Source organism: Nuphar pumila, chromosome 3, assembly GCF_984573655.1.
Source record: "Nuphar pumila chromosome 3, dmNupPumi1.hap1.1, whole genome shotgun sequence".
Lineage (NCBI taxonomy): Eukaryota > Viridiplantae > Streptophyta > Magnoliopsida > Nymphaeales > Nymphaeaceae > Nuphar > Nuphar pumila.
In genome coordinates this window covers 124,560,125-124,574,931 of record NC_143251.1, presented here as the reverse complement: position 1 = coordinate 124,574,931, position 14,807 = coordinate 124,560,125, and the positions used below count along the sequence as shown (strand labels likewise).

Sequence of the window (14,807 nt, the reverse complement as noted above, 5' to 3'; positions counted from 1 at the left end):
ATGCGTGGATAGGTTTTTTATAAGGTTTAAAAATCAACGGTGTACAATTTTTATAAAATTTTGAGGCTGTAAATACCATTTTTTCATTCAAAATGCATGATCTAAGTGCAGATTTCTAGTAAATCAATCATGCTGTGTATTGCTAGAATTTGGAAAAAACATTGAAAATCTAATAAAATGTTTCATTTAGCATTGTGCCATATATGACACACACACACACACACACACACACACACACACACACACACACACACATATATATATATATATATATATATATATATATATATATATAAGATGTTCCCTACATGATTTGGCTTTTATAAGGTTTGAAAATAGACAGTCTATAATTTTCATAAATATTCAAACTGAAAAATTCATGTTTTTCATCCAAAAAACACAATCCAAATATCATTTTCTAGCAAATTGACAATGCTTAACACATTTGTGGGGTCTAATTTGCAAAACACCTTAAAAACCCGTTGGCACATAGTAGGCTCCTAACTTTGGGAGGCACTTACTCCTCACTATATCACTATATATAGCAGCAGTAGAAATTTGAAAACTCGTGTGCTTTTTAAGGGCATTACGAATGTAAATATGTTGGATTCAGGTAGGCCTGTCAACACTCAACAGGGTTAAATCTGAGGTATATTGTGTTGAAAAACCTCACGTTCTGTGTACCAGAAGAATATAAAATCCCATTATGTCAATCTGCCTTCATGATGGTGATCTTTGGACAAGTAAGCTGGTGTTAGTCCGAGCCCTACCAGGTTACAAGTATTGCATTAGAATGAAATCATATTTGCCGAAGAAAACCAATCAGCCGCCAGACGCTGTCTCAGTTCAGGATTTCTAGCTTTATTGAAGTCTTTGGAAGATGACTACACTCTTTGGGAATCCAAGCACATTTAACAGTGGAGAGCCCATGAAAAAATCATATACGTCCCTATCCATTCTACTGCCTGGCATTTGGGCCACATCTTTCCATTGCCCTATTAAACACTTGGGCCACATCTTTCCTGTACATCTCTATAATAATTTTTATTCTCTAAACTCCTACCTAGCATCCGTTGCCACCACATCCGCTTCCGATCTCCTGCTGTGAATAATCCCACGATCCAACCAAATGCATAGGAGCCAACCCTTCTGGTCCCAAACAGTAAGTCCATTTCTCCACTTCCCATACTGATTCAGGAATTTGCTAATGTACGCTTCCCACTCGAATTCAACAAAACTGACTTTCAATCTGACCTGTTGTTGAGGTAAAACCTATTTTGAGAATTTGGAAAGAATATTTTTTTGGGTATGGATTTTTTCATCCCAATAATTAACCGAACCTGAACATCAATGAAAATGAAAGTACTAAACCTGACTGATCCAACCCGTTGATAGCCATAGATTCAGGATGAATTTTTGTGATTACTATATTCTACATAATTTGATGCAGCCTAATCACATTTAGGGTTTCAGTTGGATGAATAAGGTGTTTGTCGAGCCCAGATCTGCTATTTAAAAGCTAAAAAAATAAAATGAAATAGTCAAGAATTTTAGAAAATTTGAAATCAAATTCCAGACTCATCTCTGTTCTTTCTTTCTAATACAATAACCACGTTTTTCTTTTCTTTTTATGATGTGGAACCTGCCTAGGAGTATGATCCCAGGGGGGAATCGATGCTGGGCAACATGGGGTTCCACCATCCTCCCAAATCCGCCGTAACCACCAACCCGGGTCTGGCTATTACAATAATAACCTCTATCATACCAATAGATATCCCTTTTCGAGTTTGGTTTGATTCAACTATTAGATTAAGTGCATATATTTATCAAATAAAGTGAGTTATGTCTTACAACTTAATGAAGTTTTACATTTAAATAAAGCTTGCTAAATTCCCCAACGTTGCTTTTTCAATTCATCTTCAAATCCTATTTAGGAAAAGGGATATGGTACTGTATATTGCAAGTTAAAGTCAAACGAATCAATTTGAAAAGGTGGTTGAACAGTTGGCTTTTTTTAAGCATACCTTAGTTTTATTGGATGAACAAGGAAAACTGCCTCCAAGAAAATTTGTTGATGTTATGAATTTTTACATGGAGAAAAGTCACAACTCTCAATTCTTGTATGCAAACCCACAGATTCTCATAAGAAAAAAATGGTCACTGCATTATTAAAAATGCTTGGCACCATTCTTGTACTAATAGTCTGGTCGAATGAATATGCTTTCTAAAGATTATGCGGATGATGGAGTTCTGACAATTTCAAAAAAAAAAAAATACTGATCCATGCATAGGGATGCATATTGATCAAATTCAGCCAGTCCTTTTATCCAAATCTAACAGCTTATCCTTAAATGCAGCTCTTATAATAAGATCTAAATGCAAATCCACATAGATTCAGAACTTATCTAATAGCACTTTTTCTGGATTTGGATCTAGATTCAAATCCTTATTTTTCTGTTAAATCTATATTTAGATCCAAATCAAATCTTTTGTCCAGCTTTTTTTTTTTTCTAACTATCAGATCCATCACTGACATAAAATTTTAAAATTTGAACCTGGACTCAACTCTACTTCATTGTATCTTGTTTGGATCCAGATCCAGATTTGCATTTATTGATTAAATTTTTTATGTAGGTCTGGATCATCAACGATCCATCACATATTAGACCTGCTTGCACCCTTATTCATGCACAAAACCTAGTCTAAATCTATGTGGGGGCTATATTTGTGATCGTCCCATGATCCTAATTCATTGAAGCTCGAACGTCAAAATCTTCGTAGTGAGTCTGCAAATAATTCTTGGGAACAGTTCCAAACTCAGCACCTATAGAAGAAATGTCTTTTTGAACTGACCATGAACGACATTAAAATTGCCTAACAATATCTAAAGGTACGCTATCGCATCGATGTTAAATCCTATCTCTCATAAAAAGAGAGGTGTTTTGATATATATGCCATTACTAGCCCCATCCAATCAGTGGTGCAACAAACAGTCGGATGAAATTTTGACTCGGTCCTCCTCCACACACATGAGTGTGGTGCATGCACGCACACACACACTCTCAAACAATGCGTTTATGGCTGATAAAAGAGTCGAACCGAACTGAGAGTGTTCAATTTCTGCTCATTCTTGTGGTGAGCCAAGTCGAGCTTGAGCTCGTGGCAAGCCTGAATTAAACAAACTGAGCTCGGGCTAGCTCATTAAGAAAAGAAAACACAAGTATTAAAATTGAAAATAATAGAATTTAGACTCTAAATCTAGAAAGCCAAGCTCAAACTGGCTCATCTGCAAATTAAACACATTGTTTCAAAGCTGTAAACAATAGAATTTCAACTCTAAAGCTATTGCTTGCAAGCCAGACGCTTCAACCATTAACGCTTTATGATATGAAATATATGTTAAACAAATTTATTACTAGTTAAGCTGAGCTAAGTCGAGCAGAACACTTGTTGCAAGTGTGGGCTTGCCCTATTTCATGAATTTGATTGAGCTTTTTACGAGCAGAACAAAAACAAGCCACGAGCGGCTCATATTGTTTCCCAGCCCTAAATGCATTCAATAAGCAAAAATTCTTTTGGACCGGGTCACTCTCAAAACCCGACAGGTCAAATCAAACTGATCGGGTTGGGTCACCCCGTTGCCCACCACTAGATGATAATAATGACCTAGAATACATTTCTTTTTTGTTCTTCTTAGTCCTATGTAATAAATTCTGCATCCCATCATCCGTTGATTGTTACGATGGACGGATGTGAGAGTTGAATTGGCACCTGGCATGGCCAATTGCAATAGGGTGAAAATTCAAAATTCAACGAGACAAACAAACCACGTATACGTTGAAAAGTTAGTCCTCGAACTACGTGTTGCACCCTCACCGAGGATCTAGAGGTAGCGTTATAGTCAAATTAAGTAGAATTTGAAGGAACCTAAATTTCTTCCCTCCTTCCATATTTTCCATAATTGGAAAAGAACTAGAGGATCACAAAAACTAGGAATATGTCCTTTTTTTTGTTTCGAGGGTAGTAATTGGCATATAAACGCCTAACATATGGTAAATTTAAGTTTAGCTGCCTCAATTTTTAAGTATTTAAATTAACAGCAATTTTTTTTAAGAAATTACTCAAGTGATATATAACCTAAAGGTACTTAGGTGTTTATGCATTTGGTGGTCTCGAGGTAAAATCTTGGTCAAACTATCTTGGTGGTCTTGTTTGGAATCTCAACGCTTCAATGGGTATTTATACATTTGGGATGAGAAGTGAGGCCCTTTCTATTTTGTATTTACACTAAATCATGGATTCGGCAGCTGCCACTTCTTCATATGCATAAACTCTATAAACAACCATCCCCGCTACATATTCCAAACAGGCTTTTATCTCTTTAAAATAATACTTTTAACCTTCAAAAAATGATTGTATTGTATACTAAAAATGATGTGTTTCTAAAAAAAACTTACAATTTTTTAAGATCTGTCTAATGTTTAAAACCATAAATATCTGGCATTAAGATAACCATTTTAAACTTTACATACAGGATTTTTTCTAGATATGTGAATTTTCTACCAAATATGTGCCCAAGAATTACATTCAAGATCTGTGCTAAACTTTGTCATTGATTTTTTATCCAAAAAATAAAGATTTTAAAAAAAATATAAGAAAAACAAAGAAACTAGATAAAAATGCATTTTCAACAACACCTAATTCGTTGAAAAAAGATGAACGAACACTGAGATATAGTTCCGGTAGCATTTCTAAAATAGGAGATGAACAAGGGTACGTGGTTACGCCAATCCTAATTATTCTATTATATTTTTTGGCTACCTGTCATAAAAATTCAAAAAACAATAAAAAGCGACAGAAATAGATCAGAGTATTTGCTTTTCAACTCTATTAAGATCACCTTGATCTGATGAGCGATTGAAGAGAAACAACATCTAGAAGATAGATTGTTTGGTTGTTCAGTCTGCAGAGTACATGTTTCTATTTCGATTTCAGAACTCAAAAATGGAAATCTAAGAAGGGTTTTTTATTCTCATTCAAAACAGAAAAGTTATAGAATTATATTCAACGACTATAAAAACATAGGTTTTCAATGTTGGATAAAAGAAATACAAATCTGATAACAAAGATTGTTATGCAAAAACTATGCAAATATGTTATTTTTCTCCTAAATATATGTAAATTTTCTTCTAAACATGTGAATTACCTTCTATATATGTGATTTTCCTCCTAAACATGTGAATTACCTCCTATATATATTATTTTCCGCTTAAACATGTGATTTTTCTCCTAAATATGTGAATTTTCTCCTAAATATTTAGGAGAAAATTAGATATTTAAAAAAAAATTGCATGTTTAGAAGGAAATTTGTATATTTAATAAAAATGCACATATTTAGGAAGAAATTTTCATATTTGAGATAAAAAATCGTATATACACGAGGATATTCACATGTTTAGGAGGAAATTTACACATTTATGAGAAAATGTGCATATTCGCATATTTTATATAGAACATTATCTGTTATCAGATTTGTATCTTTCTAATCCGATGTTAAAACCTACGTTTTTATAGTTATTGAAAAGCTTAGACATCGACTTATAATTTTTCTTTTTTGAGTCAGAATCGAAAACCCCTCTAGGGTTCTCATTTTTTAGTTCCAAAATCATAATATAAACATGTTCTGCACACTAAAACAATCAAACAGTGTATATTTCAGATGACATTTCTCTCCAATCGCTCACCAGATCAAGCTGATCTTGATGGCATCAGAAAGCTAATGCTCTGATCTATCTTTGCCATTTTTATTGGTTTTCTAGATTTTTGACGCATATGACCAAAAATTAGCATAGAATAATCAAGATTGGAGCAGTTTCACCTGTTCTCCTATTTTAAGAATGTTATCAGAGTTGCATCTTAACTATCATTTTTCAACGAATAAAGTATCATTGAAAATATATTTTTGTCTAATTTCTTTATTCTTTTTTGTATTTTTTAAAAATTCTTCATTTTTTGGGTCAAAAATTACTGACAAAGCCTGTTAGAGATCTTGGATGCAATACTTGGTCACATATTTGAAAGAAAAATCACATAGGTAAAGGAAAATTGCGATGTGAAGGTTAAAATAATTATTTTAACATCGAACATTTACGATTTTAGACACCGGGCAGTTTTTCAAAAATTATAAGTTTTTTCGAAAAATACATTATTTTTGTTGTACAACATGATCATTTTCCATTTAACCTTCTCTTTTCTTTTAGTATAGTTGAATATCAGCTTTGTAACTTCCGCTTTTCCTAACTAGAGTTGAGACAAATAAGCGATGTTGATGGTTTAGACAAGTATCTCAAGTGGACGTATGCAAAATTTCTTTAAAAAAGAAGGCTCTATGTTAAATATTTAAAGGGTGACGCAGTTGAACGTAATTTTTTCATACATTAGGTGCCTATATGTAAATTACTCTTGCTTTAGAGATGACCAAGGTGCTCCAGTACATCACTCCATCAAGATATGAACCTAGCAAACATGGTTGTCGCTTTATGATATAAAAATAAATTCCTCCAAGCTAACAAATCGTTCCTCAACGCCATGTCTTTTCTGCCACTCTCTCTTTAAATTGGTCCTTCTAGAGTAGTGGACAAGTGTAAATCAAAGCATGAGCCTTAAATTGGTTCTTTTAAAGTAATGGATAAGTGTAAAAGAAAGCCTGAGCCTTGGCTAGGGCTTTGAGGCTCTTGAAACTAGTGCCACGACCCTCCATTTAATTCACCTCTATCTCACCTCATATCTGTGGCATTTGACATCAACACATATATCCAGATCGATGTCAAAACACAAAATGAAAAAAAGGAGAAAAAAACAAGGAAAAAGTGAAAAAGATAAGGAGAGCCTAAACCAATTGTATTTTACCGCTATGGATATACTGTTTCAGCTTTTACGAACCTTTCCCCAGTCCCCCCTCACTATATATAGACCCATAAACCAGGTACTCGCACCACCTCCCCTCCCCAATACATCCTAAAGAGTTCATCCAAGTTTTAGCTCAGCAGTTAACATGATGTCCCCTGATACTGCTCGCACGTTTGTTGGCATCTTAGGTGAGAAATGATGACCCTCAAATATTTAAGGGGTGTGAGCGGATCAGGTCCAAGGGACCTTGGACAGTTTTCTGTCCAAGGTATCTTGAATGCCGTCCATCATCTAGATGAACGGCACTCAAAAGCTGTCAAAAAGGATAGTGCCCAGTGACCGTTAGTATGGTAGCATGACTAGGTTTCCGATCTTGAGTGTGATTTCGCCGTGTAATAGATGAAAAAAAAAAAGTTCATCACCATGCAACAGCTGTTTTTGTATCTTTCCTTTAGCAATTTTCATGTATTTTTTTCTTCTTCTTTTTTTGCTGCAGGGAATATCATATCATTTGGGTTATTCTTCTCACCAATGTAAGCTTTTTCTTTTCTTGTTCCTGTTAAAAAAATGTATTGCTTTTAAAAATATACTAAATTACTAATAGGATCTCTCTCATCTTTCTTTTTTCTTTTTTGTTTAAAAACATAATAGGCCAACCTTTGTGACGATATGCAAGAAAGGTACAGTGGAGCAGTTCTCCCCACTGCCATACTTGGCGACCCTCCTCAACTGCATGCTTTGGATCGTGTATGGGCTTCCCATGGTTCACCCTCACAGCCTCCTCGTCATCACCATAAACGGCTCAGGCTTCTTGATCGAGCTCGCCTACGTCCTGCTCTTCCTTGTGTACTCGGACAGGAAGCAGAGGACCAAGATCACCATCTACTTGGTGCTGGAGTTCTCCTTCGTGGGGGTGGTCTCCCTCGTGGTGATCATGCTGGCTCACACCTACGAGAGACGCTCGCTGATCGTTGGTAGCCTCTGTGTTTTCTTTGGCTCCATGATGTATGCAGCTCCCCTGTCAGTCATGGTAAGTGAGAGAGAGAGAGAGAGAGAGATTATTTATTATGGTTCACTATCATGAATATAATTTGTTGAGAGAGAGAGAGAGAGAGAGAGAGAGAGAGAGAGAGAGAGCTTGTATGTTTTTTTAATGACAAGGAACCCTCGCTGAAGCGAGAAATACTTCGGGTGGAGCCCCACAACCAGCCTGCCTTATGTAGCCCATCTCTGAACGCTACTGACACACCCGTGCGCCGGCAGGGTTTGATCCGGTGCCTGCCTTCAACTCAGCACCCTGTCAACAACCTTGCTGGTTACATGGGCAACCCCTACGGTGCATATTATGGCCGACCATCATGAATTTAATTTGTTGTTGACATGAGATTGTGGTGTTGCACAGAAAATGGTGATCCGTACCAAGAGTGTAGAGTACATGCCCTTCTTCCTCTCGCTTTCTTCCTTCGCCAATGGAATATGCTGGACTGCTTATGCACTTATACGCTTCGACCTTTTTATCACGGTATGCACATAACATATACAACCATAGACATGCATTACATGGTTAGGTGATCGGGTCGAGTACTTTACAAAGTACTCACACAGAAAATCGCTACTGCGTCCGGAGAGTTTTTATGCCAAACACACATACAGAAAATCGCTATGCAGTCAGTGATTTTCTCTGATAATACAAAACAGAGAAAATCATTACGTGGCCCAAGTACTCTGTAAAATATTCGGCCCAGATCATTGGATCTGCTCTGGGTTGGATGTGGCCTTGGCTGGGGGACAGGGTCAAGAGTCAAAAAGGCTCCCGATGTCTTGAGATCGAACCACCAGAAGGTGTGCCCACGACTTTACCAAGAGCATAATTGTGGGCCTAATCCTGAGTATCCATACACTTGGGTGGGCTCCATGCGGCTCGATTCTGGACTATGTCACACGAACACACCATTCTGGCTGTGTCCCTTTGACATGACACTGACACGCCATGACACATTGATACCAACACCAACACGTGGATATTATTTCAATATTATTTATTACTTTTTTAAAATCTCTTAATAAAGTTTCAAAAGACATTTTTTTAAACATCAAAATATCAAAAAAATATTGATTAAATTTTTTTAAAATATGTCATCTTATTTTGAAGAAAACTTTTGAACTCGTGTGTTAAATTTGATGTCACGAGTCGGGTTCAAGTTCAACCAGGATCTTTGTGGCATAGATTCTGGTTGGGTTCATCATCATTTAAAAAAAAAGTGCATAGGACTTGCATGCATTTGTAGATTCAGGTTGAGGTAGCACTGAAAATTTGTTATGGTTGAGTGCAGATTCCCAATGGGATAGGCTCCATATTGGGTCTGTTGCAGCTGGTCCTGTACGCAACGTTCTACAAGTCTACCAAGAGGATCTTGGAGGAAACGAAGCTCAAGGGAGATGTGCACTTGACAGAGGTGGTAGTTTTCGGGGAGGGTAAGAAGCTTCAAAGTGGGCACGCTTGTGATGCAAATGGCAACGTGAAATGAGGAAGAAGACAGCTCCATTTGGAGCAAGAAAGTGGGTAGCAAACAGTAGCAGTCAGCCACAAATGGAAACGACACAAAAGACAGCCTACGTTTCCTTGCTCCATAAACATTTATCACACTTCTCTACTTGTTCTCTTGTGACTTACATTGTAAAGTTGCGTGTCTAAGTCTGTTTTGTTTTTGTTGAGTCTGATGTAAGCTACCCGATTCAAGTGAATCAATACCCCGAAAGGGCAGCTCATATACTTGAACTGTAAGAGGCCTACGGACTAAAATTGTGAATGAATCAAATGTGTTGTGCTTTCTTTTGTTCACCCTCATTGTGATTGCAATTCTTCTCCCTTCATTCTCTCTTGCTCTCTGATTACAAGCTTTCACGATTGGCAAGCGAGCGATAAATAAGCTTACGGCGGTATAGAAAGACTGTCGCATCGTGCTGGCCTATTAAAGGAAATAAGTCCGTGACAAGTAGTACCAGAGCTCGTTCTCATGCTGGATAAAGGACTCCAGAGTCGGTGTCGACAGACGCATCGACAGACTACGATTTGTGAGCAAGATATCGTGATGTCCTATCAAAACTTGCGTAACACCAAAAACAAGACAGTTGTCAGAGTTGAGAAGATGGGTTTACCTCGGGGCCAAGAGCAGATGGCTGCAACTGTCAACAAGCTGGTGGAAGATGTGACTTCGCACAAAGAAGCAATTTCACGTGTAGTTGAATCATTCGGTGGTCTGAATGATGTGGTGGTGAGCCTGTATGAGCAGATGATCTTGCTGACGGAATAAGTCACTTCATTTATGACAACAATAACCGACTTGCAGACTGAAGTAGGAAAACTTCAGTTGAAGAACCGCACATTGCAACAGACAGTGACCCTAAATGGGAAAAATGGTAGGAGGCCATCAAAGATTGATGTGCCAAGACCAACAAAGTTCAATAGTTCTCGTGGCAGTAAGGCCATTGAGAACTTATTTCAAGTAGAAGACTACTTGAATATTCAGAATGTAATGCTTGAAGATCTCAAGATCACTGCTGCAGCAGCTCTACTGGATGAAGATACTATCGCTTGGTGGAGAAGGAAATGCATGGAGAGGGGTCAATGCATGATAGACACTTTTGACGACTTCAAAATAGAACTGTGCAACTACTTCATGCTGAGGAATGCACAAAGTTAGGCTTACAGGATGGTGGCAAATCTTAAACATATTGGTTCTTTGCAAGACTATGTAAGAACATTCCAAAAGCTTATGCTTGAGGTGCCTAATATGCTAGACGAGGACAAGCTCAACTAGTTCATTGTGGGACTTCAACCATGGGCCCAGTCTGAAGTGGAAAAGCGCAACCCCAGTACTTTGAAAGATGCATACGTGACGATCGAGCGCTTAGCTAACACTCAACGTAAGTCCTTCACCCCATCAACCAAGGTTGGAAAGAAACCTGACTACAGAGGCAAGAAGGATAAACGACACATCAACAAAGGTGAGACATCGATATCCCACTAATTTGATAAGAAACAAAACTTCAAAAAGTACAACAACAACAACAAGAGAGCAATTATTACTTGTTGGTTCTGTGGTGATAGGCATATCGTAAGGCAATGCCCAAAGCGACTCGTGAAGGACGCCAAGCATGCCAATGCATCGCAAGTATAATACAGTGATACTAAGACCATGCAACCAAGGATGGGTGTCATGCGATCAATTAATACAACTAGAAGTTGCATAGCTAAAAACATACAGATCAGTAAGGAACTCATGTACCTAGAGATCATTACGAATGAAAAGTGTACTTCAACAATGGTAGACTCCAGGGTCACACACAACTTTGTCTTGCAGGAAGAGACAGAGCGATTGGGCTTGAAGCTCGAGCCAAAACAGAGAACCATTAAAACAGTGAACTCTGAGGCCAAGCCCATCCTTGGTGAGGCAAGAGATGTGGCTATCCAAATTAGGAGTTGGGGTCGGCAAAGCCAACTTCTCTGTAGTGCCCCTAGATGATTTTAAGATGATTTTGGGTATGAAGTTTCTGCGCAACTAAAATTTGATGATGTTGGCAAAGTTTAACTCATTGATGATTTTGGGGCCAAACATGTCACACACAGTTTAGTGCTTTACTCAGAAAGGCAAGAGTTCAATGTTGTCGGTAATGGAATTGAAGAAGGGTGTCAAGCATAGAGAGCAAACATTCTTAGTTGTCGTGCGCGCAGAAGAAGGGAATGTGCAAGCAGTGGTGTCATCGATCCTAGCCCTACTGTTGGTGGAGTTTCGGGGGGTGATGCCTCCGGAAATGCCGAAGCGTCTACCACCTAGACACGAGGTCGACCATAAGATTGAGTTGACCCCAAGAGCGAAGCCTCCTGTATTGATTTCATACCGCATGTGGCCAGCTGAGCTAAAAGAGCTGCACAGGCAGCTAAACGAGATGTTGGATGTAAGCATCGTTCGTCCATCAAAAGCCCCATTCGGTGCGCCAGTCCTATTTTGAACGAAACATGATGGCTCCAAGCGGTTATATGTAGACTATCGTGGGTTGAACAAGGTCATGATAAAGAACAAGTACTCATTGTCACTGATAGCGGACTTGTTCGATCAGTTAGGCAGTACCTGAGTCTTTTCAAAGCTAAACTTGAGATCAGGTTACTGGCTGGTGAGGATTGCAAATGACGATAAGCCGAAGATAACTTGCGTCACCCGCTATGGTGCTTACGAATTCTTAATAATGCCATTCAGGTTAACGAATGCTCCAGCCACATTCATTACCCTAATAAATCATATTTTCTACCATTTTGTGGTAGTCTACTTGGATAACATCGTGATCTACAACAGGAACATGGAGAAACATGTCGAGCACTTGCGAACAGTGTTTTAGGTGCTAAAGGTGAATAACCTTTATGTTAAATAAGAGAAGTGTCTCTTCGGACATGAGGATATCAACTTCCTCGACCACATTGTGAGGTGTGGTGTGCTTCATGCATGAGCAAAAGATAAGAGCCATCAAAGAATGGGTTCTGCAGAGTAAAGTGCAAGAGTTGTGGTCATTCCTTGGTTTGGTGAATTATTATCGACGATTCATTAAAGGTTACTCTCTCATTGTTGTGCCCCTCACTGAGTTGTTAAAGAAGAATCAGATATGACTCTTGATAGAAGCATGCCAAGATGCCTTCGACGTCTTAAAGAAAGGCTTAATAAGGAAAGCAATGCTACGACTGTCTGATCACTCGAGACCCTTTGAGGTCCACACAAATGCCTCAGACTTTGCCATCAACGAAGTTATTATGCAGGACGATCATCTGATCACATATGAGAGTCGTAGCTAAAGGATGACAAGAGGTGTTACACGGTGCATGAATGTGAGATGACAGTCATCGTGTATTGCCTCAGGACCTGACGACACTACCTTCTAGGTTCTCAGTTCATCGTCAAGACGGACTGTGTTGCCACGAGTTACTTTCAGACACAAAAGAAGCTGACGCCTAAGCAAACTCGGTGACAAATATTTTTGGCTGAGTTCGACTTTGCCTTAGAGTAAAAGGTTGGGGAGACTAATGTAGTTGCGGATGCCTTGAGTCGCATGGCTGAACTGGCTGTTGCGCGTGCAGAGCCTTCCGAAGTGCATTTGGAGGGCGCTTTGCTGAGCCGCATCTGCGAAGATACACAGCAGGATCTGATGATACAACACCTTGTTTCTCTGGCGTAGGCAGGAAAGACTCTGTGATTTTGGCTACAGAATGACCTCCTCGTGACATAGGGAGGTTGTGTCTTCGTGCCGTAGTGGGGAAGCTTCCGTCATGAATTGCTTAAGGAGTGTCATGTTACACTATGGGCCGGTCATCCTGGTCAGAAGCGAACCTTAGTACTTCTTGACCGCGGCTACTATTGATCGCAGATGGAAGACGATATGGAAGGGTATGTGCGAACATGACTCATCTGTCACCAAGACAAGGTGACCAACCAGAAGACTGTCGGCCTCCTTGAGCCTCTGCCTATTTCAGAACGTCCTTGGGAAAGCATTTTCATGGACTTTATTGTTAGTCTGTCGAAGGTAGATGGCGTCAGGTTCATCCTGGTGGTGGTGGAATGTTTCTTAAAGTATGTAAGCTTCATCTCAGTTTCTAAGGAGTGCCCTGAAGAGTTGTTTGTAAAGCATGTGGTGAAGCACTGAAGCATACCAAAGAGCATTGTGAGTGATCGCGATGCTCACTTCATGGGCAAGTTCTGACATGAAGTATTTCAACTACTTGGCTCTGATTTATTATTTTTAACAAGCTTTCATTCATAGACTGATAGGCAAACAGAACGCATCAACGGGATACTTGAGTACTATCTTAGGCACTTTGTTAGTGCCAACCAGAAAAATTGGGTAAAGCTCCTTGACGTGACACAATTCTGTTACAATCTGCAGAATAATGAATTTTTAGGCCATAACCTGTTTGAAATAGCCATGGGACAGTAGCCATTGACCCCGCACACCCTTGCCGTATAAGAAAAAAGAAGCCCATCATTCGCCTATCAGTTTGTTGGAGACTGACACGAGTAGAATGAGTTGGCAAAGACATTCCTACACAAGGCGACAAAGAGAATAAAGAAGTGGGTGAATAAGCATCGTCGGTCCGTTGGGTTCCAAGTTGGGGACCAAGTGTTGGTGAAGCTTTATCCTAATCACACAGGCATCTTCCGCGGGCGACACCGCAGACTGATTAGAAAGTATGAAGGACCATTCACCATCACAAAGAAGGTGGGCAAACTGACGTACAAGCTGGGGTTGCCCCTAGATTTCAAGGTACACCCGGTGTTCCACGTGCGCAACCTTAAACAGTTCCATAAAGATGATGGAGATCCGAAACATAGTGTGCCATAACATGCTCCCATCATGCAGAGGGCCCCGACAACACAGCGGGCGGAGTAGCACTTCAATCAGATCCTTCACCACAAGGTCAACTACTTGGGCGAAGTGAAAAAATACTTAGTACAGTGGGAGGAAACATCGGAACCTACATGGGAGCAGGTTTTTCGGATGAACAACCGCTACCCGGCTGAAGTCAGGGCTTGCCATGAAACAGATGGCGTCAACGACAACGCATGATTTGAAGGGGGGAGCATGTTCTCTTGTGACTTACATTGTAAAGTTGCGTCTAGAGTTTGTTTTGCTTTTGTTGGGTCTAATGTAAGTTACCCGGTTCAAGTGAATCAATACCCCAAAGGGGCAACCCGTATACTTGAACTGTAAGAGGCCTATGGGCTAAAATTATGAATGAATCAAATGCGTTGAGCTTTCTTTTGTTCACCCTCATTGTGATTGCTTCTTGTGATTGCAATTCTTCTCCCTCCATTCTCTCTTGCTCGCTGATTACAAGCTTCCGCGACTGGCAA

General features: G+C 39.3%; 1 protein-coding gene across 1 annotated transcript; it reads left to right on the top strand.

Moving 5' to 3' along the window:
* The first annotated feature begins 7,054 nt into the window (after positions 1–7,054).
* LOC149843614 (bidirectional sugar transporter SWEET4-like) lies at positions 7,055–14,249 on the top strand. Its single transcript, XM_090000941.1, has 6 exons — positions 7,055–7,097; positions 7,406–7,442; positions 7,561–7,939; positions 8,312–8,431; positions 9,243–9,384; positions 14,173–14,249. The coding sequence occupies exons 1-6, from the start codon at positions 7,055–7,057 to the stop codon at positions 14,247–14,249; spliced, it is 798 nt and encodes a 265-aa protein (XP_089857067.1).
* Positions 14,250–14,807: the final 558 nt, after the last annotated feature.

Bases quoted from the DNA above. Each gene is read 5' to 3' on its own strand.
- LOC149843614 (XM_090000941.1), top strand. From the start codon at position 7,055: ATGATGTCCCCTGATACTGCTCGCACGTTTGTTGGCATCTTAG. The intron at 7,443-7,560 runs GTAAGCTTTTTC...AAAACATAATAG, and splicing joins GGGTTATTCTTCTCACCAAT to GCCAACCTTTGTGACGATAT. The intron at 9,385-14,172 runs GTAAGAAGCTTC...ATCACAAAGAAG, and splicing joins GGTGGTAGTTTTCGGGGAGG to GTGGGCAAACTGACGTACAA.